Here is a 24,519-nt window from a genome sequence, read left to right on the forward strand (position 1 = left end):
GGAAGCTGCGTTCATGTAATATTTTATATGAAAAATGCTGGAAACATTAATAAAATAGTTCATTTTCTGTAAAAAAGACTAATTTATTTGTGGACTAAACGTTTCAATTGTACTTTCAGATCATATTTTATAAACTCCTGTTTTGTGTGAAAAATAAGCTACAGTGGAGTAGAAGTAAAAAGTGGCATGAAAAGAAAATATGAATAAATAAAACCAGATAAATGTATAAATATGTAAGGGGTTTTTATGACAAAAGGTGCAAAATGAATCATGCAGCTTTTTGTAAATACCTCAATGACAAAGAAGGTTCCATCTAGTGTGTTTTCATTTGTCTTGTGACTTTTAGACAGGGGTGGGCAATTAATTTTCCCAAGGGGCCACATGACCAATACCACAAAGGTTGCAGGGGCCAGACCAAAACTCTGAACTAAATTCTGCTCAATATTAATGTAATCGCTTTATAAAATACAGTAAATTATCTGGTTTTGAGCTGCTACTGATAGGAATACATGTTATGATAAGACTGTTAATGTGGACTAAATCAAATATAGCAGTAAAAAGTAGTAAATACTCCAATCACTATATCACTTTAACATTTATTTTAAACACAACTGTAAATTACCTTTAGCAAGGTTCCTATTTATGTTTTTGTATTATATAGCTTGTTTTTCATGTTTGTACATTTTCAAGGTGTTTTACAATGTTGTGATGCTTTTATTTTGAAAAGGTGTCGTCCAGTGTAAAACGGGTGCTTTAATTTTGAAAGGTAGTGACAGGAAATAACCAGTAGAACGGTTAAATGAAAAAACGAACGGTAAATAATAACGAGTGCGTCGTAATTCATTTAAAGTTGATATAAAGTATGAAAAGGCTGACTGACAGGACACAAGGTTTGTTAAAGTTTATTTTCTTCTGTCATATATATTAGTGGCTATATTTGTTGTCTTAACTATAGTAAAAGTGCTTGTTAGCTCTAGTGCTAATGATAATGTTTGCTATTTTTTCAAAATAAAAGCACTGCGGTTGTATTGATTTCTCTGATTTTTGGGTAACCTCATACCAGGACAAGGACAGCCAACGGGCCGGATGTGCCCGCGGGCCGCCCAATGCCCAGGTCTGCTTTTAGAGATAGAAATACAGGATGTTTATTCTCTCTGTTGCTGACTTCAGTATTTCCTCTGTCTGCAGGAAGGATCACCTGGAGTCCATGGCCAGGTGAGTCCTGCTGTCAGCTGCTGTAAATCACACATGGTGCTTTAATTAGCCCTGCATGCTGGAAAAAACTAATGAAGCTTCCCAGAATATCCCCCATTCGCCTTTAAATAGCTCCTTATATTAATTCACCAGTCGAATAAATCTCCATGCTGCTGCAGTAAATATGTGAATGGTGATATAAACCTCCCACTTGTCCCACTCTGAATCCACTTCAGATACTTGGATGACATTTAGGCATAGAGGGTTTTTTTAGAAACCTATTAGTGAGTCCATTAGTTATGTTTCAATTATGAATGACAGTTTAGATGGAGTAATTAGGGCCCGAGCCGGGCTCTCTGGGTTTGATGATTCTCTTTACTGACTTTAATGAGTCTCTGCAGCCAAACTTATCATGGAAATCTCACTGAGGGGGTTTGATTTGTTAAGGAAATGTGTTTTGTCTTCATAAGCTGCTGAAATGATGTCGTTAGTCCGCTGCAGTGATCAATACACAGTGATTTCTGGTGACCGTGGCCCTCAGAGGAACTGTACATCTACATATCTCACACAGTCAGCAGAGCAGCCTGAAGCAGCAAGTTGACATCTCAACCTTTTCTTTAAAAGATTGCCAATATACACCATTTATAGTAGAAAGAAATTAAAACAGGCATTAACGTCAGAGTTTGAATTTTCCAACAGTCCTTGAACAGATCATAGGAAAGTTTCTGTTATAAAAAGTGACTAAATGCAGCTTAAAATGTTGATATTTCTGTCAGAATCACTTTATTCTACATGTGTCATTTAAAACGTGTCCAAAAATAAAGCGTTTGCACTAACCAGATCCTGTTAAAAATATTAAATACTGAATAAATTCTGTTTACACAGAGCAGAGAGGAGAGGACAGGAGAGGCTGGAAATATGACAATACTTCAGTATGTACAATATGTGGAGAAAACTGTTTTTCAACATTCAGGACACTTGATGGCACTTGGAAAAGTGTTTATATATAAATTCCATTTCATCCAAAATTTAAAAAAAATGGTTTAACAGAAATGTATGTCATCATAACTGTGTTATTCTGCACAAAGACTGTTTGAGTTGTTCCCACTTCTAGTCATGATTGTGCTGCAAGGTTATCATAGTTAACGAAAACTAACAAAATAACGAAAACTAGAATTGAAAAAACATTTTCGTTTACTGAAATAAAAATACAAACTAGAGTTTTTAAAAACGATAACGATAACGATTGCAAAACTAACTGAAACAAACTAAAATTATAGTGAAATTGTCCTTCGTTTTCATCTTTGTCATCTTTTTTCATCCGTAAACCTTTTTGGTTGATATGAAATCTATTTCATCTATCTGGTTTTATGACTTAATAAACTTATTGGGGCTGAGATGGATCAGACAAAGGAAATAAAGGAAACATTTAATGTGACCTTATTGAATCTGGCACCCAACAAATACCCCATTAGAAAAAACTAAAACTAATATAAACTAAACTAAAACTAAGAATTTTCCCAAAAAAAATAAATTAATTAAAACCAGCAAACTCACTCTAAAAACTAATTAAAACTAACTGAATTTGAAAACGAAAATTGACAAAGAAATTAAAACTAAAACTAATGAAAAATCCAAAACTATTATAACCTTGTTGTGATGATGATTCCATAGAGCTGCAGGACTTATAGATTTAAATATATTTTATATATTGCAGTGAAATACAAAGACACAGGGAGAAGAATGTAAAAAGAGCAGAAAAAGCCCTGAATGTGCTTGTTGGGGTTCAGAGGATTCATATATTCTGCGGTTGCCTGTATTTGAGAAAAGCTGAAAACAGATACAACCGAGGCAGTTATGATTACAGTTTACTGTGCTTCAATCAGTTGTTAACCCTCTATGGTACACATTATGATGCCAGTAAGGGAAAAAAATGTTTGGAGTGGGGGGGGGGGTTGTCTTAAAATAGACTAAATAAACATAATCTTAATAAAATTTTAGATTTTTTTTTTTCTGTACGTTTTTTGGGGTTTGTTGCCCATAGGCAACGGTGCACAAGTGAAAAAGAGAGGTTTTTTTTTTTCAATTTAGAAAATTATTTATTTAATAGACATGTAAAAGATTCAGTAGCTTCAACACGGTACAATACAAATAGTCTAGAGGGATTTCAGAATAAAGGCCTCCTATAAGAAGTGAGGAGCATTTATGGGTACAAGTCAGGAACCGGCCTACCTTACAGATCTCAAGGGTCCGAAAGAGTCCAAAAAAAATGGTTCCCAAGCAAAATTTTGAGTTTTTGACCTTCTAATTTGTACATCAAATGGCCACCAAATGCCCATCTTGCACAGTGATTGGACCATTTCCCCTTAGTTTTTTTATAAGTAGGCAATCAAAGATGAGGAAATTAAGTTTCTGGATCTATAGTCTAGGGTCAGAGCAAGGATATAGTGGAGGCTCAGTGTCTTTTTTATGCATATATATATATATATGTAAAATACCAACTGGAACATTTAAAAGTGATATTGATTGAATATTTATGTTGGCCTTAAAAAACACACAAATAATGCTTAATCTCACCTTAAAAGTTGGTATTTTGCATATATATATATATATATATATATATATATATATAAAAGACACTGAGCCTCCACTATATCCTTGCTCTGACCCTAGACTATAGATCCAGAAACTTAATTTCCTCATCTTTGATTGTCTACTTACAAAAAAAATGGTCCAACAACTGAGCAAGATGGGCAATTTGGCCGCCATATTGATATGCAAATGAGAAGGTGAAAAACTCTAAATTTCGCTTGGGAACCATTTTTTTGGATTCAGCACCCTTGAAATAAGTAAAGTAGGCCGGTTCCTGACTTGTACCCATAAATGCTCCTCACTTTCACTTTTTGGACAATTCGGTCTAGACTATAATCATTTCAAATTTAAAAACTTCATAAAAGGAACTTTTTTAACCAGTTGTCTTGTCTGGAAAAAATCGGTATGTTGCCTGAGGGCAACACCGTACCATAGAGCAGCTATTCTCAACCTTGGGGTCGGGACCCCAATTGGGGTCGCGAGATGATTTCTGGGGGTCGCCAAATCATTTTGGAAGTCAGCTCTGTCTCCACTGTGTTAAAGTGTTCATGTGTTAATGTGTTTTAGTCTTTTTGGTCATTGTGGGTTTTTGTTTTGTAATTTTGTGTCTTTTATTGGCCATTTTGTGTCTGTTTTTTGGTCATTTTGTGTCATTTTTTGGTCATTTTGTGTCTTTTTTTGGATCATTTTGTGGTCAATGGGTGTCTTTTTTGGTCATTTTGTTTATTTATCTTGGACATTTTGTGTCTTTTTTTTGTCATTTTGTGTCTTTTTTTGGTCATTTTGTTTCTTTTTTGGGTCATTTTGTGGCTTTTTTTCAGTGAGCGGTGGTCGCGGACAATATGCATGTTAAATTGGGGGTCGCGACTCAAAAAGGTTGAGAACTACTGCCATAGAGGGTTAAATATATGGGTGGTTGACGTGACGCTCAATTTTTGTGTTCCCAGTGACAAATATTACTCAAATTTGATAATATTTCATTAAAATTAATGTTTTAATATGCAGTTCATTCTTCTACATCTAATCCATCTGCAAACAATGAGTATCGTTCTTCAACTATGCAAATATTCTGTTTTGAACATGACATTTGTCCACCGGTGCAACTGTACTAGGTAGCATTACTTATCTTAAAACAACTGTAATTTAATGAAAAATTAATCTAAATACATTAAAATACTTGAATGCATGTCATACGAGTGTTTACTTAATGAATCTAGAGGATATAAGTGTTAAGGTCCCTATGTAGAGTTATTATGACACATTACATTTTGTCCGCAAAACTGGTGTCCTCCTGGAGCAACGGCATTATGTAGATATAAAACAGGCATTAATGTGACCACCCCATTACTGAGAGGGGTCCTTCCAGAATCAGGAAGGACAGAAGACATCTCTGGAGCAGGTGGACTGCACACAAGATCAGTTCTGTCTCAAATATTTTCATAATATTACTATTTCCGTGCAGTGTTGGAACTGGTCGTCTTAAGGTAGTCCTTTGGTACAACGCAGTTTAAGTATTGATCTGAATATTTTTATCAATTTACATTGATTGAGAATTGAAAATAATGTAAACCTTAACACTGTTACTCAGGATGAAGAATGTCTCTCATATAGCTAGTCCGCAAACTAGCATTGATTTCGAAAATGTCCACTGGTGAAACGCACTGTCCTATAGTACAACATGAAGTCAGTTTCACTTATTTTTTTCCTTTACTCCTATCATAATGAAAATTAACATAGTGAAAGCAAACATGTAAACAAACATTTTTTGTATTACAAGTTTTATTGAAAAATTAGTTTTAATATGCAAAAGAGATATAATCCTAGTCTAAAAAATGAATGGAGGTTAATGGACGGCCGCATTTGGATGGCCCGTCCTACCTGGCTGACGGGAGCTTCTCTGTCCTGCTTGGGGATTTCTTCTCCTCTGTTGCCCCCCTCACCTGTGGGGTCCCTCAGGGCTCTATACTAGGTCCCATCCTCTTCCTATTATATATTTTACCCCTAGGGGACATCCTAGTCAAACATAACATCTCCTTCCCTGTTTTGTTAAAGCTAGTTTGATTTCCATGTTGAAAGTGAGAGGCTGAAATGACCACCAAAGAAAGGTCTAGGAAGTTTAGGGAGAGGCTGAATGAAGATCCTGAGAGGAAAGAGAACTTCCTGAGAGAGAGACGCAGAAAGTAAATTTGACAATGTTTGATAATTAATTTGACTTTGTACACGACATGGGCATACTAGTACTCTGTTGTCCAATGGTGCAACGGAATGTCCTGTGGTGCAACAAATTGAATTGTGAGTGGAAAAGGTATTTTAATGAAAAATGTATGTAAAAAGTGTGGGATAGTACAATAATGTTATCATCACTATGCAGCTATAAGGATGAAATGAAGATTCCTTGGGTTTTATACCAATTATAATGAACGTAACCCAGGCATTTGGGTGAAGTCTCTATGTGTACATCTTATAGTATATAAATAACATAATTCTGAATTTTTTGGGGGTATGTTTGATGTGGAAATATAATTGGGACAAACTAATATGCCTTTGGCTTATCAATCTTATCTGTCCAACATTCTCTGAATTAAATAATGACATTCTTTATTGTGTTGCACCGGTGGACACATTTTAGGACTACCACACTAAAAAGTGAATAATATGTAAAGAATTAGAAATGGACACATTCAGTTTTGAATTATTCACATATAAGGGAATATAATTATATATCATTTGACATATATTTTTGAATTATTATTTTTTTCACTTTGAATTTGAGTTCACGTCAACCACCCATATATAAATATATAAAATATAAATAACATGCACCTGTGAGCACATTACAGCAGTCCAGTTGAGGTGAAGGTGATCAACATAAAGCCCCCCCCCCTTTATGGGGGGGGGAGGGCTTTATGTCGGCTGTTGGATGAATGTCGGCTGTTGGACTCTCCCGGTTCTCCTGTAGCCTCATTACATTGCAGCGTTCTGCTCCAACGCCTCCCATCCTCCACTGAGCCTCCATGTTCAACATGCAGGATTATGTTACAGCTGCTAAAAGCTGCAGAGCTGCAACAACAGGAGCTGATACACAGGCTGATAGAGAGAAGGAGGGGGGGTCCAGTTCACCTGAGTTTAAAAAGAAACTAAACATGTTGTGGTTGGAGCCCGCAGTTATGGTTGTGTTTGTGCAGGTTTTGAGATATCTGTCAGCAGATAATGGTGGGAAATGTAATGTACACTGCAAAAAGGTGTTTAGTCTAAAAACAAGATAAAAACAGTAAATCTGAGGGAAATGATCTTGCTGCATGGACAGATAATTTACCTTGACAAGATTTATTAAATTGAGATTATTAACTCTAGAAATAAGCATGTTGAACACTTAAAATAAGAAATTAACTCTTAAAACAAGATACATTATTCAACACTTCTAAATCTAAAGTATTTTTTTATCTTGGTAAGAACCAAATAATCATCAGGTCACTCTGCTCGGGCCAGTTCATCACTGCTGGCAGCTTTCATTTATCTGGTTTTAAGAGTTAATTTATTATTTTAGTGAAATTATCTGTCCATGCAGCAAGATCATTTCCCTCAGATTTAGTGTTTTTATCTTGTTTTTAGACTAAACACCTTTTTTGCAGTGTAGCTCTTGAAGAAAACATTGAAAGGTTATTTTGAGGCACCATGCTTCATTAAAACAAACAAAAGTACAGCTCTTTACTAGTTACTCGTACCATTAAGCATGGTGAGAAGTGAGAAACATTTAAAATTCTTGATTGAGCATGATAGTGTTTTGAAAGTAAAAAAAAGATTCAAAATCACATTTTATGTTGGAGTAAAGGACTAAAAAAAGACACAAAATGACCAAAAAAAGAAACAAAATGACCAAAAAAGACACAAAATGACTTACAAAGACATGAAAAGAATTCAAAAATGGACAAAATAGCCCAAGACTCCATAGAGTTAAGTTGTTAACCCATTTCTTGTTCCCTGAAAAAGGCCTACTTGTATAATTCTGAAATGTACATTATTTTCCAGTTTTGGTTAAGCTTACCTTTTTTTATTTACCTCTGGCAGTTCACCACTTACCTTTGTACCCTTTCAAGCTGTTCATTTGACTTGAACTGCTTGAATTTCAATAAAAAACTGGAAAAATTGGGGTGTTCTAAAACTTTTGACCGGTAGTGTGTATATATATATATATATATGCATTATATATTGGTATAGATTATATTCATACATATAGATTAAATTATCTGACACTTCTAAATCTAAGTTGTTTTTTTATTTTGGTAAGAACCAAGTAATTCACAGTGTAGAAGAAAAAGACAGATAGATGAAGAGATAGAGTTGAGGGGAAAGACAGGACAGATAAAGGGAGCAGACAAAGGTGTAGAGACAGTGAAGGAGGTGAGAGAGCTTTAACTCTCCTCCAGGAGCAGCCAGTGGGAAATTAGCAGCCTGACATTATCTTGTTGCTCTGAGCGAAGAGGTGGACGGCCGCCAGGAACTACAACAGAGCTGCCAGGTCTCCAACCACAGGCCGATAAGCCACTCTGTGTGTGTGAGTGAGTGAGTGAGTGAGTGTGTGTGTGTGTGTGTGTGTGTGTGTTCTTGTACTTCCTACATAGTGAGGACCAGAACACGTTTTTAACCAACAGAGTGAGGACATTTTTGCAAAGTGAGGACATTTCGGCCAGTCCTCACACCGTTAAAGGCTTTTTTGAGATTCCAGACTTTGTTTTAAGGGTTAAAGGTTACATGATTATGATAATTAACTGAAACTGTATTGTGTGGTTACAAAACTAACTAAAATTATAGTGAAAATGTCCTTCGTTTTCCTCTTTGTCAACTTTTTTCATACATAATGAAGATGGATCAGACAAAGGAAATGAAGGCAAAATTTACTGTGACCTCTTTTAATCTCCCACCCAACAAATACCCCATTACAAAAAACTACAACTAACACAAAAACTAAGAAAAACTAAACTAAAACTAGCAAACTCACTCTAAAAACGAATTAAAACTAACTGAATTTAAAAACAAAAAACTATTATAACCTTGCTAGGGAATCAACTATTCCAATGAGGGCCCTCACAAAGATAGAAGTACAAGAATGTGTGTGTGTGTGTGTGTGTGTGTGTGTGTGTGTTTGTCACTGCAAGGAACAATATTAGACCTTTTATCTGCGTTATCAAGTAATATTGTGTGGTCTATTGAATAGAGCACAGAGAGAAGTGATATCCCGTCTGAGATATCCCTTCCTCTCACAGTTTGTTTCGGAGCCAGACAAAAAGAAACTGATGCTTTAGTGATAATCTGTATGAAGCTTCAATGTTCAGTTTCTCTTGATATCTGATTCGACTTTGTGAGGTTTTTAGTGAGAAGCTGAAAGCTGAAAGGCTGGAGTATGTGAAAGAATGAGCTGCTCACTCTAATTTTTATCAATCACTCCACAGGAGTGCATTTGTTGGGGTCTATTTTCAGCAGATTAATCAACATTTGGTGTTGTAGTGAATATTTGTGGCAGCAGGAAGGTGTTTGTGTGATTTAGTTAGAATAAACTTCATTGTATGATTTCATGGTAATGGCAGAACAGATATATAATTATTAACAGCTTTAAAAACAGCGTTGACATTGACAGACGAAGCAGAAGGCAACATAAAAGCAAAAAGCTAAATACTATGGCCCAAAGGTCAAATTAATTCAATAAGACACAAAAACATCATGGACAGAACGAGGTTATTACAGTTAACGAAGACTAATGAAATAACGAAAACTAGAATTGAAAAAACATTTTTTGTGAACTGAAATAAAAACAAAAACGACAGTTTTTAAAAAAATGACAACTCACTGAAACTGTATTGTGAGGTTATAGCGCTTAAAATCCAGCAGCGGCTGCAGAATACATGTAGGGGAAACACTGTATAATCCTTTTTGGTTGATATGAAACGTATTTATTTAGTTCCAACTAAACAGCTGCTGGTTAGTGAACATGCAGGAACACATGTTAATATGTTTACTGAGACTGGGATGTCTACACTCCAACCAGAATTAAAAACACCCAGAACTGTAAGAGTTAATAACCTTATTGGGGCTGAGATGATAAACCAAAGGAAATAAAGGAAACATTTATTATGACCTCTTTGAATCTGGCACCCAACACATAGCCCATTACAAAAAAACTAAAACTAACACTAAAACTAATAAAAACTAAACTAAAACTAAGCATTTTCAAAAACTAAAAACTAAACTAAAACTAGAAAACTCACTCTAAAAACGAACTAAAACTAACTGAATTTGAAAACAAAAATTCACAACGAAATTAAAACTAAAACTAATGAAAAATCCAAAACTATTATAACCTTAGGACAGAAGACAAATGAAACAATGAAGACAGTAAAGAGAAATATAGGCAATAAAATCACTAAAAAGATGATACAAAGAGGTGATAATACTACATAAAAGTGAGTCTTGGGGTCTTAAGAAGGGATGTAAAAGAAGTGAGTGATTCTGGGAGCTGCTCCTCCATCAGGAGGCTCCTGATGATGAAGGAATGCTCACTTTCACATCAGACTTTGGAACAGTAAGAAGGATCTGAGTGAGAAAAAAACAAAAACAAAATGTTTGTTACTGACCTCAGAAAACTGAGCAGCGACTCCTTGGAGTGTCTGTTAGTCCAACCAAACGCTGAACAAGACATTTTTACTGAAGAAAACGTTCAAATAAACTGTCATTAAGTGAAAATACAGTGAAAGGGTCAAAGTTATGAGACCAAACCGCTAAACGTCCTCTTTTATATCTATCTAACGTTATCTATAACTTTATTGACACGTTGCCGTGGATACGCATTGTTCTGCTTCTCTCCTGGTGACGCTCGCCTTGTTAGTGACCTGTCAATCAAAGGTAGCCCCGCCCCAAATCATACGATTCTTTATCTTCTGTTTTCTTCTAAATGGGGCCATTATTAGAACTATTGACATCAAATTGTCTTGAAGAATATTTTTTACTAGTGATTGAGACCATAGTGTTGTCCTGAAAAACATTTCTGAGGTAATAAATCAAGTGAGAAGTTTTCAAATTTTGCAGTGAAATGAATGGACAGAATTTGTATTTGCAGCCAAACTTAGCGCCCCCTGCTGGAATTTTCGGTAGAATACAGCTTAAGGCACTTCCTGGTTTGCCTCCATGCTCAGACCAGGAGGTTACCGCCTGTAACAGGACAAATGAACAAGAGACTCAAACTTTAATGCATAGTCAGTTCTGTTTCCTGTCCTGACTGAGCTGATGCAGCTGCCATTTAAAGAGTTTTTGGACATATACATATAAAGTACCTTTCAGTACATTAACTGTGTACCCTCAGAGAGTCTTTGACCTATTTTTTATTGCTGTTTTCATAATTTCTATCAATAATAATGTCAATAATTATAACATCATACTCACCACATTAAAGAGAAGCCAGCTAACAGCTTAGACAAACATTTTGGGATAAGAAAAGAAAGATAAACAGTTAAATTATGACCCCAAACTGTCAGCTGTAAACATCATCATAGTTCGTAAAACACAGTCCTGTTTAACTTTGACCTACTGTATTTGTGTGCATCCAGTTTTCAGAGCAATCAGGCATTATACCAACATTTCAGGTGCATTCACTTTCTTTCCAAATAAAGTGTCTCTGGTGAAGTAGCCTGTTCGTTTATAACCTGTATTATGTTGACATGAAGCTTAAAACAAAGTAAAAAAAACTACAAAATAAGACCCAAGTTGCAGTGAATGTGATTCATCTTTTATTATAATCCCTGTAGGTTTTTGCATATGGAGTAAACCAATCTGAGTGTGTGTGTCTTGGGAAGGCCGAGCTGTGGGAGATAAGGAACATTATTTTTTCCTGTTGTCCACGGGATAATCACGTGTAATTTTCTGCTCTTTATTCGCTGGAGAAGCGGTCAGAAAGAGATTCTCTCTTCCTTTAAAGCTTCCTATTCTGCAGCCTCTCAGCGCCGTAATCTGCCGTCCCTATTCTGCCCCGAGGCCACATAGAGGCTCATATTGTGTGTCTGCTGTGGGAGCAAAGTCGCTGAGAACGCTCCACGTTTCAGAGGCCCCCGTCCGGGCTCCCGCCGGCTCCGGTTACCCCGCCTCTTTGCCTCTTCCAAGGCACACAGGAGTCTTATTTTACCCAGGGAGCTCTGGTCTTTGTGCTGCCAAATATTGTCAGCCACTGGACAATAAAGGAGACTGATTCCTCGCAGCTCTTTGAGGCTTCCTTCTGCCAGCAGAGCAGGATTGTTAAGTCGAGGCTGCAGACCGTGAAGACTTTAACTCTGTTAGAGGAAAGTCAGATTTAAGGAAAGTCGTAGCTGAGAGGGATTCCTTTAGAGCAGCAGTTCTCAACCTTTTTGAGTCGCGACCCCCAATTTAACATGCATGTTGTCCGCGACCCCCACTCACTGAACACAATCTCACACACACAGTTCAGATCACCCAAAAGACACAAAATGACCAAAAAAAAAGACACAAATTGACCAAAAAAGACACAAAATGACCAAAAAAAATACACAAATTGACCAAAAAAGACACAAAATGACCAATAAAAGACACAAATGACCAAAAAAAGACACAAAATGACCGAAAAATGACTAAAAAAGGTACAAATTGACCACAAAAGGATTTAAAAAAAGACATAAAATGACCAAAAAAAGACACAAAATTACCAAAAAAGACACAAAATGACTAAAAAAAAGACACAAAATGACCAAAAAGGCACAAATTGACCACAAAATGATAAAAAAAAGACACAAAATTACCAAAAAAGACACAAAATGACCAATAAAAGACATTAAATGACCAAAAAAAGACACAAAATTAACAAAAAATGACCAAAAAAGGCACAAATTGACCACAAAATGATAAAAAAAAGACACAAAATTACCAAAAAAGACACAAAATGACCAATAAAAGACATTAAATGACCAAAAAATTACACAAAATTAACAAAAAAGACACAAAATGACTAAAAAAAGACACAAAATGACCAAAAAGACACAAATTGACCACAAAATGATTAAAAAAAGACACAAAATTACCAAAAAAGACACAAAATGACTAAAAAAAGACACAAATTGACCAAAAAAAGGAAACAAAATTACCAAAAAAAGACACAAAATTACCAAAAAAGACACAAAATGACCAAAAAAAGACACACATTGACCAAAAAAGACACAAAATGACCAATAAAAGACACAAATGACCAAAAAAGATACAAAATGACCAAAAAATGACTAAAAAAGGTACAAATTGACCACAAAAGGATTTAAAAAAGACATAAAATGACCAAAAAAAGACACAAAATTACCAAAAAAGACACAAAATGACCAAAAAGGCACAAATTGACCACAAAATGATAAAAAAAAGACACAAAATGACTAAAAAAAGACACAAAATGACTAAAAAAAGACACAAAATAACAAAAAAGACACAAATTGACTACAAAATGATAAAAAAGACACAAAATGACTATAAAAAGACACAAATTGACCAAAAAAAGGGAACAAAATTACCAAAAAAAGACACAAAATGACCAAAAAAGACACAAAATGACCAAAAAAAAGACACAAATTGACCAAAAAAGACACAAAATGACCAATAAAAGACACAAATGACCAAAAAAGACACAAAATGACCAAAAAATGACTAAAAAAAGTACAAATTGACCACAAAAGGATTTAAAAAAGACATAAAATGACCAAAAAAAGACACAAAATGACCAAAAAGGCACAAATTGACCACAAAATGATAAAAAAAAGACACAAAATGACTAAAAAAGACACAAAATAACAAAAAAAGACACAAATGACCAAAAAAAGACACAAAATGACCAAAAAATGACCAAAAAAGGTACAAATTGACCACAAAAGGATTTTAAAAAGACATAAAATGACCAAAAAATGACACAAAATTAACAAAAAAGACATAAAATGACTAAAAAAAGACACAAAATGACCAAAAAGACACAAATTGACCACAAAATGATTAAAAAAGACACAAAATTACCAAAAAAGACACAAAATGACTAAAAAAAGACACAAAATAACAAAAAAGACACAAATTGACTACAAAATGATAAAAAAGACACAAAATGACTATAAAAAGACACAAAATGACCAAAAAGACTAAAACACATTAACACATGAACACTTTAACACAGTGGAGACAGAGCTGACTTCCAAAATGATTTGACGACCCCCAGAAATCATCTCGCGACCCCAACTGGGGTCCCAAGGTTGAGAATAGCTGCTTTAGAAGACGCTCTTGTTGTTTGAGAGCACAATAATGCCACGAAGAGACACAAACCAGTGCACAGCTGCAGGTCAAAGGACTGATTGATGTCTAGCTAATTTCAGCAGGATTTATTAAAAAAAAAAAAGATTTTTCAAGAGCTTAAAAGCCCAAAGAACTTCAACTTCAGTCAATCCATTTTAGTCCAATTCAATCTTTTGACCTACACTGTGAATTTTACTGTGAAAAACTGCTAAACCAGGACAGTAAAAGACCGTAAAATGATAAATGGGTTAATTCAGTTTCAATAACAATGAAACACTGTAAATGTATATATCAGTCAAAACTGTATTTTTTACAGTTATTTTTTGAAAAATACATTACTCCACTGTAAAATACACTGGCACCGTGTTTGTAGCAAAAATATACTGTAATATATATACAAGCAATCGCTATTTTTTGCATTTATTTCTCGTAAGACAAAAAATTCCCACTGTTAAATGCACTAAACACCATATCGCTAACAAAAATATACTGTAATATTTAATGGTAAAATCTTTAATTTACCTATTTTACTTTTATTTTATAAAGTATTTTCTTGTCAATTTTATGGCAGAACAGTATTTCTTTTGATGGAAAAACGTTTTATTTATACAATAAAAAATGGAATAAAGTGGCAATCTTCAACGTGAAATCAACAGTGCTAATATCTTTTTACCGTAATATTAAAAAAAGTTCTACCGTATTTATTATGGTAAAGTTCTGGCAACCACAGCTGCCGTTTTTTTTACCTTACACACAGTAAAGTGTAATAGTGGGTTATGGTTGATCCTGCTGATTTTCTATGCAGGATACAAACAGCTCAACAAGTTTTCACTGTATCTAAATTTGCAGAATCATCACTCAATGTCAACTTTATGCAAGATTCTTGTACTACGTTGTCTATTTATTGCTTCAGAAGTTTTGAGAAATTTTCTTCAGACTGTTAAGCTGTAAAATAAGAAAGTTGAGAACAGTCAAACCAAAGACACACCTTTTTTGCAGTGCATTTAGTATATGTATGTTATGATTTCCTCATCCTCCACAATTTATCTCTTTCTTTATTTCCATTAAGCCAAAAGCTGAGTTTACTGGAGCGTGTTCGCCTTCCCAACGCGCGGCCATCAGTGGGAACAGGGAAGAGGCTGATGGGAAACGCCGACTCCATCGAGGAGAGTCCGTCCAAGGAGCCCAAACCTGCCGGCTTCAGCAACCGGGAACGCTTCCGCACCGCCTTCCGCATGAAGGCCTACACCCTCCGCCAGAGCTCTGAAGGTGGGACGAGAGAGGCTGCCAGTGTGTGTGGACGCCATCTTGGAGTTCTTCTGTAGTTTTCTGATGCACAAATCTCACATGAGATTGATTGATTTTATTTGACCATTCTTGATATAAAAAATATGAAACAGCAACCTGTGTCATACGTAATATAAATAGATCAAAAATAGTCAGGGATGACACAATAAAGCCCTAAGGCTTATTTCCATTGTGGTCCCTATAAGGCAGGAGACAGGGGACAGTAGCAGCATATCTTACATAAATCAAACAAGTACCATTCTTATATTCATACATACATGCATCAATCATTCATAAGCCACATAAAAACATAAATTACAGTTTCAAATATACACGACAGATACAGATTGCCAACATTCTAAGATTGGTGTTTGAACCATTTTTTCAAGTTTTGTTTAAAACTGCGTATGCTTCTGATTGATTTAAGTGGGCCAGGTAACCTGTTCCAAAGAATTGTTCCAGCATAAAGAAAGGACTTTTTACCCATGTTTGTCTTAACTCTAGGTGGTACAAAATCTGTTAAGCTTCCCCTAGTGGAATAGCGGTGAATTTCTTTTACTCTATTGAAATAATTTTTTAAATAATTGGGTACATCCCCATAAGCACACCTGTGTACCATACATAACTGCATCTGAGATACACGATCCTCCACCTTCAACCATCCCACCTTATCAAAGTGGGATGATTCGAGGTGGGTTCTCATGGGGAGATCCAGAATAAGTCTGATTCATTTGTTTTGTGAGGTCTGTAGCCTATGCTTCAAATTCATTGTGACGGCATTATACCATGAGCCACATGCATAATCAAAATACGGCTGAATTAAGTCTCCTGCCAAAATGACCATTGTTTTTCTATCTAGAAATGTAGAAATTCTGGCCAGAAAACTGACCCTATGGTTTATTTTGGTGATTGCCTTCTGTGCCTGACCTATGCCACTTAAATTGCAGTCTAACACACATCCAAGGTAACTGACTGATTCGTTGGCTGTAATTTCAAGATTCAAGATAATTGTTTTGCTGTTGTTTCCTCCGTCAGATGCCGGAGCCCTGGCAGAACCAGCCTTAGAGGAGCGGGGCTTCCCCCCAGACATCCTCATGGAGGAGATGATCCCCACACTGAAGCTGGTCATCCGGGCGGTCAGGTGAGGAGCTCTACATGTACTTTTAATGAAAGTTGCAATGATACTGCACTGTAAACAATTGTCTTGTAAATGAACAGTAAAATACTGGCAGCAGGGTTTCCAGCATTCTACTGTTAATGTTACAGTTCCTCTACTGTTATCTACTTTACAGTATATTACTGTGATAAAACCACATACTGAATTACAGTAAAATCCTGCATTTCATTGATTTTTACAGTAGACTAAAACACAGTATAGTGCTGAAGCTAGTTGCAATATTGTTGAAGTATACAATGCAGTCATTTTTTGTAAATAGAGCATATTACTGTCTGAAAGCCAATTACTATGAAGTAAGCACTGTCTTCACTGTAACCTCAGTCATTTTAATATTGCATATACTGAATGAGTTAGTTGAGTAAAATACAGCCATTAAAAATGTGGACAAGAAGAGACTTAGAAAATATCATAGATATATATGTCATATATTTTATGGGAAACGGCAAACTACCTACAAATATTGGCCAGAATGCATTGTTTTCTACAGTATAATACCTTTTTAATGGAAAACAGTATGTTACTGTCACAATTTGGCTGTTTTCTTACAACAATTTGTTACAGTGTGCAGCTAAGAGCTTTTTTAAAGGTTCTTATCAGTGATGTGGTCTAGTTTTTTGCAGTGGGTATACTGTCTTTAGTCGTACTCACCGTCCCAGAACAGCACATCTTACAACAACAAGATGTATACTGGAGGATATGCATTCATGAATGTGATTCAGATTCAGATGTTTTTGTATTCTTGAACTAAAAGACATCTGAATCTGAATCACATTCACTATGCAGAGCCTCCAGTATACATCTTGAGAGCATTCTGACAGACTGGGTCTGTTATCAACATGTTAGCATGCAGCATCAATGAGACTGGACACATCAGTTAGGAAAGCTGCTCTGTGATTGGTTGGACACACACCCGTTCATAGTTCTGTGATTTCCCTGATGTTCATGAACATGACATACACCTACATACACTGAGAAGCCTGTCAGTCGTTGTCGTTCCCATGACAACGGGTTGTTTGGAGGTGGGCGGGACCTGGGGATGTCCTGAGAGCTAAAAGTTGGTCAGTTCATGACAAAGACAGAAGTTGGTTTGCTTGTTTGGGTGTCGGCTACGGCCCAAAGTAGCCTGATTGTTCACGAATAAAGCACCGTATATATACCGATATATGAAAAAATAAAATAAAATCTAGCGAGTATATAGGGCGTACACCGGGGTAGCACGCAGAGTAAACCACTGGGTATACGCAAATCACTCCCCTTTACCAGTGGGTATAGTATCAGGTACACTACACCACTGGTTCTTATCAGAACTGGTATTCTAAGTTCTTGTATTGTAGCTAAAATAAAATGCAGTATAAAACCAAAGAGCACTCAGAAACCTCTTGATAGCAGCTGAAAAGCTTCTTTTTGTTGACCTGCAGGTTTCCTTGTTTTGTCACAATGATGTAGGAGTATACTCCAAGGTGCACTGTACTGTAAGTCTGGAAACTGGGAAACAGTGTTTTTAGCCTGGTGTTCAGGTTCCCTGTGGAGGTTTAAATCCTTGTACACACACAAGGATCTCTATGCATGTGTACTTTTACACACGTGATACATAGTGATCATATGTGTAAATTAATGTGTCAGACATACCACACTAACCTACACCAAAATAGCTTCACACTGTAAAAAAAAAAAACCCTGTTGTTGTTACGGTTAAAAACCAGCAGCTGTGGTTGCCAGAACTTTACCTTAATAAATACGGTAGAACTTTTTTAATATTAAGGTAAAAATATATTGGCACTATTGATGTCATGTGTAAGATTGCCATTTTATTCCACTTTTTATTGGATAAATAAATCGTTTTACATTAAAAGAAACGCTGTTCTGCCATATAACTGACAAGAAAATACTTTTTATTAATGCTGCATAGATTTTACCATTAAATATTACAGTATATTTCTGTTAGAGATATGGTGTTTAGTACATTTAACAGTGAGAAAAAGTATTTTGTACAAAAAATAAATCCAAAAATGATAGTGACAACTTGTATACACATACCATAGAGGCCCAGGTTCGAATCCGACTCGGAGCCCTTTCCCGCATGTCTTCCCCTTCACTCTGTCTCTCCCTATCAATAAAGCTTCATGCTTCAAGCTAATATTTTTTCAAAAAACAAAACTGTAAAAACTACTGTTTTTGGCTGATATATACATTTACGGTGTTTCATTGTTACTGAAACTGAATTAACCCATTTATCATTTTACGTCTTTTACTGTCATAGATTTTCACTGTAAAATCTACAGACATTTTTTACAGTGCAGTTCTTCTTTGGTCAGTTAACTAACTTTCAACCAAATTAAGCTAATTTAACTTAAAAACCGAAAAACAATTATCAAGCTTTTAGTGTAGATTTTCAGGAGTTTAAAATGCTAAAGGGAATGGATGTTGGATGCAGCAGGAGTCAGACAGCAGACAGTGGTGAATCTATAGGCCACACACTGACATAATGCAGGAATTCAATCCAGTGTGAGGCTCTGTGAGATGAGTGATTAACCCTGTGAAAGCGCTGCTTCCTTCCACACCATTATTCCGGGGCTGAATGGGTCTGAATGGGATGCTCAGACCAAACAGGTTTCAGTGTCAGGACAGAAGACATTTCTGCCAAACACGGAGGCTCGTGCTGCCGCGCTGACTCTGGGAAGAGTCGGGTTCAAGTCGGCTCACAGTGGGAGTTCTGAGGGACAAAAGACGGAGCTCGGTGGGTGGCGGGGTGGACACAAGGTTGGAGAGGACTTTCAAAGAACTGTTGGGTTTGATTGGAGGTACAATCAGACAGAGCTGGGAAGAGCATGCCAAAGACCAGGTGGTGCTCTTTGATCCCAGCCACAAACAGAAGAAGTTTCCTTTAAAAGATGGCCAAAAGTCCACTGTTTATGATAGAAAGAAACTGTGGAAACAGGAGTTTGAACTTTAACAGTCCTGGAAGGGATCATAGGTCACAAAAGTTTCTCTTAGAAAAAAGTAACCAAAACAAAGCTTAAAATAGTGATATTCAGAATCACTTTATTCCTCATGTGTCATTTAAAATAAAGCTTTTGCACCAATCACATCCTGTTAAAAAGATTAAATTAAAGATTAAAAAAATGATTGATTCTGCTGAGACCAACAGTCACGTGATGCCATGCCACCAACAAAAGGACTCCAGGTTGAAAGTGAGATATAATCACAAGACTGAATGTGCTTTTCTTTGGGTCTTATTTATAAGTTACAGTAAGATGAACATGAGATCGACAGGCAGATCGGTTAACCCACATCTTTACAGATTAGTGCAGTACTGGCAAATGAGTGTCTTTGATAAGGGGGCCGTACTCCCCCATTAGTCTAGACGGAATTGTCCAAAAAGTGAAAGTGAGGAGCATTTATGGGTACAAGTCAGGAACCGGCGAAATTTTGAGTTTTTGACCTTCTCATTTGCATATCAATATGGCGGCCAAATTGCCCATCTTGCTCAGTTGTTGGACCATTTTTTTTTTGTAAGTAGGCAATCAAAGATGAGGAAATTAAGTTTCTGGATCTATAGTCTAGGGTCAGAGCAAGGATATAGTGGAGGCTCAGTGTCTTTTTATGTATATATATATATATGCAAAATACCAACTTTTAAGGTGAAATTAAGCATTATTTGTGTGGTTTTTTTAAGGCCGACATAAATATTCAATCAATATCACTTTTAAATGTTCCAGTTGGTATTTTGCATATATATACATATATATACGTATATATACGTATATATGTATATATACATATATATACGTGTATGTACGTGTTTTATGTATATGTACATAAAAAGACACTGAGCCTCCACTATATCCTTGCTCTGACCCTAGACTATAGATCCAGAAACTTAATTTCCTCATCTTTGATTGCCTACTTACAAAAAAACTAAGGGGAAATGGTCCAATGACTGAGCAAGATGGGCAATTGGCCATTTGATACAAATTAGAAGGTCAAAAACTCAAAATTTCGCTTGGGAACCATTTTTTTGGACTCAGCACCCTTGAGATATGTAAGGTAGGCCGGTTCCCGACTTGTACCCATAAATGCTCCTCGCCTTTTTTCTGAAATCCGTCTAGACTACATAGAGTCCAAGAAGCTTAGACATCCTCAGAAAGGAGCCTGTGGAGGCGGTTTGGATTCAGTTTGCCTTGAGGTTTTTCGGGATGTCCGACCAACCTGGAACATGCTGGAGACATTATATAACTAATGTGGTCTGGTGAAATCTTGGGCCTCCTGGACCTTGACCAGGATAAGTGGCTGTGGATGGATGAAGAGTTTGACTTTGGCTTGGCTCAAATAATACAGATCATATTAAGGCCCAAGCAGGTTAAATGCTCAGATCTTTAGGCATGTTAACAGTTTGGGGACCACTCAACACGCTTCATGCAAGAACCACTTGTTCAAACACAGATTTTCTTCTATTTTTAATTTCCTCTGGTGGTACAAATCTGAGTTCGTTTTTCAACTAAACAATTGTACGTATAAGTGATTTTGAGTTTGTAAATCCAGGTGTTGTACCGGATCGTTGGTCGTGGTGAAGAAGGAGCTGAGCCAGAAGGCAAAGCTCTCGATTTACCGCTCCATTTATGTTCCAACCTTCACTTATGGTCATGAACTTTGGGTAGTGACCGAAAGAACGAGATCCTGGATACAATCGGCCTAAGTTTCCTCCGTAGGGTGGCTGAAGAGATAGGGGGAGGAGCTCAGACATCCGGAGGGAGCTCGGAGTAGAGCAGCTACTCCTTCGCGTTGAAAGGAACCAGCTGAGGTGGTTCAGGCATCTGGTTAGGATCCTCCCGGGCGCCTCCTTTAGAGGAGTTCCGGGTTTGTCCGCCTGGTAGGAGGCCCCGGGGAAGACCCAGAACACGGTGGAGGGATTATATCTCTCACTTGACTGGGAACGCCTCGGGGTCCAGGAGGATGGACGTTGTGGCTGGGGAGAGGGACGCCTAACCTGCTGCCCCCGCGACCCAGCCACCAGATAAGCGAATGAAAATGGATGGATGGTTGGAAATCCATATAAAATTAAAATTACAAAGTAAAAGAAATTTTAAGATAATAAGTTGTTGCATGAGGCCCATTGTTCTGCCCATTGGTCCTATGCATAGATTTAGGAGTCACTCCAAAAATACACATTTAAAAAATAGTTATTTAACAACTCTGTGGTTAAAGAAGGTTGTAAGATTAAGACACAAAAACCAAGGGGACATGGCACCAACAGGTCCAACAGGGCAGGAACAAAACAGTTATCCAACAATTATGTGGGAAATATGTGGGAATATACACTACCGATCAAAAGTTTTAGAACACCCCAATTTTTCCAGTTTTTTATTGAAATTCAAGAAGTTCAAGTCAAATGAACAGCTTGAAAGGTAAGTGGTGAACTGCCAGAGGTAAATAAAAAAAGGTAAGCTGAACCAAAACTGAAAAATAATTTACATTTCAGAATTATACAAGTAGGCCTTTTTCAGGGAACAAGAAATGGGTTAACAACTTAACTCTATGGAGTCTTGGGCTATTTTGTCCATTTTTGAATTCTGTTCATGTCTTTGTAAGTCATTTTGTGTCTTTTTTTGTCATTTTGTGTCTTTTTTTAGTCATTTTGTGTCTTTTGGTGTCTTTTTTTGTCATTTTGTGTCTTTTGGTGTCTTTTTTTGTCATTTTGTGTCTTTTTTTGTCATTTTGTGTCTTTTTTTAGTCGTTTAGTCCAACATAAAATGTGATTTTGAATCTTGTTTTTACTTTCAAAAGACTATCATGTTCAATGATAATTTCAGAGTACACTGAGACATTAAACTGCATAATTTTCAATTAAATTCTGGAAAAGTTGGTGTGTTCTAAAACTTTTGACCAGTAGTGTATGTCAACTGTATTATGATAGACAGGAGGCCAGAGTTTACCAAGTTTGATCGCATGATTTCAGTGACTTTACCATCCCAAATGTTGAATTTTCTCTCTCACAGGATCATGCAATTCCTCCTGAACAAGAAGCGGTTTAAGGAAACTCTGAGGCCTTACGATGTCAAAGACGTGATCGAGCAGTACTCTGCTGGACACCTGGACATGCTGTGCAGAATCAAATACCTCCAGACAAGGTGAGCAGCAGCTCCACAGCTCCGTCTGTCTGAGTGAAGCGTATCTCTGCTCTCCTCTGCAGCTCACCATGTTTCTCTTCCTTTAAGGATCGACATGATTCTTGCTCCTGGACCCCCCCTCACCCCCAAACAGAAGAAAACTCAGAAAACGCCCTTTACCTACCCACCCAACCAGTCGCCCAGGTACAGTAGCTCTGTTCATAGACCGTAAAAAATAATCGATTTAATTTACGGTAAAATACCGGCAGCTGTGGTTGCCAGAACTTCACCGTAAAAAATACAGTGAGCGGGTTTTGTACTGAAAATTACACAGTAAATATCAGAGAAAAAAAACTGTATTTCAGACTGAATAATCCCGTTATTTTTAAGGTAATTGTGTAATTTTGACATCATGGTATTTCACCATTAATTTTACATGCAATAATGTGTGTTTCCTAGAGTTTATGACAGTAAAAGTTTGGTGCTATGCTTTGATTTACGGTAATTAAAAGTGTCTACTACAGTGATATACAATTTTAAATTTTACGACCTATTTCTGATGTAAATTGACAGTGTTTTACTGTAATTTCTGCAAACATTTTTTTACAGTGTAGAGAGCATATGAATGGACAACAAAACTAGACTTTCTGAAAAAGAAAATAACTAAAAAAGTGCTTAAATAACGCCAACTATTTGTTGAATTTACTTTATTGTATGTACTTTCTGTATATTAATGCTATTGTCACATAATTATAACGTTATACGTTAACGTTATATGTCACATAACTATATATTTATCTTGGTGACATTTTTTAAATGTTATCATGTACAACATTATATTGTTAAGTACAGTACAGTTTAAATGAAAAAGTATTCCTCTTTATTTCTAAAAAAAAGTTGCTCTGCGTACACTGTAAAAAGTTATTTATAGAATAACATAACATATTTATATATATAATATATATATATATATATATTAATATGTTATATTATTGTACAGATACACACACACACACACACACATATATACATATATATATACATTATTTTTTAAATACATATATATTTACTGTATAATCTTTAAACAAAATTAAATTAAATATATACATATATATATATATGACAGTAAGTGTTTGGCAACTTTTGCTGCCAGAGTTTTTTACAATTTCTTTTTAAATATTTTTTTACATTTAATAATAATAATAATAATAATAATAATAATAGTTTTATTGTAATTAAACATAGTTGTCTTAGTTTTATATTCAGCATTATGATGTGAATTTTTGTATGTTCACATATAATTCACTGCTATACTGTAAAAAAAAAAAAAGTCCCATTATATGAATTTACAGATTTCAACTTTTATTTTATGGTTAATATTTGTAATAAAAGTAATTTAGCTTTTTTTATGGCACTTAATATATAAAAAACTATACAAACCCTGTAAAATAAAACAGTAAATTCTTGGAAAATAACTTTTTTTTAAAGTTTTTTTTACAGTGTATATAAATGTGTTTATTTCCTCCTAATGAATGTGTGTGCAGTCCACGTCTATTCAGTGTCCCTGTGTTCCAGGCACGAGTCATACCTAACCAAAGCCTCCCTGCCGGACGCCGAAGACCAAAGCATGATGGGTAGATTTGTCAGGGTGGAGAGACAGGTGAGGATCAACCATAGTGACCATCTCACTTTGTTTTGGCCTCTCTCCTCCGGCTACTAGTCTTAATCTAAAGCTTCTCTGCTTGTCTATAAAGTGCTAAACGTCCTGACTCCCTCCTGCATTTAACATCTGCAGATCTGCAACTTCCATTTTTTTAGTCAAGGCTCAAAACAAACTTTTATTCTGCA

The 24,519-nt window shown here is 36.0% G+C and overlaps 2 protein-coding genes across 2 annotated transcripts in view; both read left to right on the forward strand.

Moving 5' to 3' along the window:
* The window catches only part of kcnq3 (potassium voltage-gated channel, KQT-like subfamily, member 3), a 181,012-nt gene that overhangs the window by 153,949 nt on the left and 2,544 nt on the right, over positions 1-24,519 (forward strand). The window contains exons 10-15 of the mRNA XM_059345329.1: positions 1,189-1,215; positions 15,170-15,369; positions 16,423-16,528; positions 22,561-22,692; positions 22,780-22,875; positions 24,247-24,331. Coding sequence (XP_059201312.1) covers positions 1,189-1,215; positions 15,170-15,369; positions 16,423-16,528; positions 22,561-22,692; positions 22,780-22,875; positions 24,247-24,331 — 646 coding nt within the window. The remainder of the gene's footprint in view (positions 1-1,188; positions 1,216-15,169; positions 15,370-16,422; positions 16,529-22,560; positions 22,693-22,779; positions 22,876-24,246; positions 24,332-24,519) is intronic.
* LOC131980994 (HERV-H LTR-associating protein 1) overlaps positions 1-24,519 on the forward strand; it is an 84,870-nt gene that overhangs the window by 6,280 nt on the left and 54,071 nt on the right. The gene's annotated exons all lie outside the window — the stretch shown is intronic.

Source organism: Centropristis striata, chromosome 11 (assembly GCF_030273125.1).
Source record: "Centropristis striata isolate RG_2023a ecotype Rhode Island chromosome 11, C.striata_1.0, whole genome shotgun sequence".
Lineage (NCBI taxonomy): Eukaryota > Metazoa > Chordata > Actinopteri > Perciformes > Serranidae > Centropristis > Centropristis striata.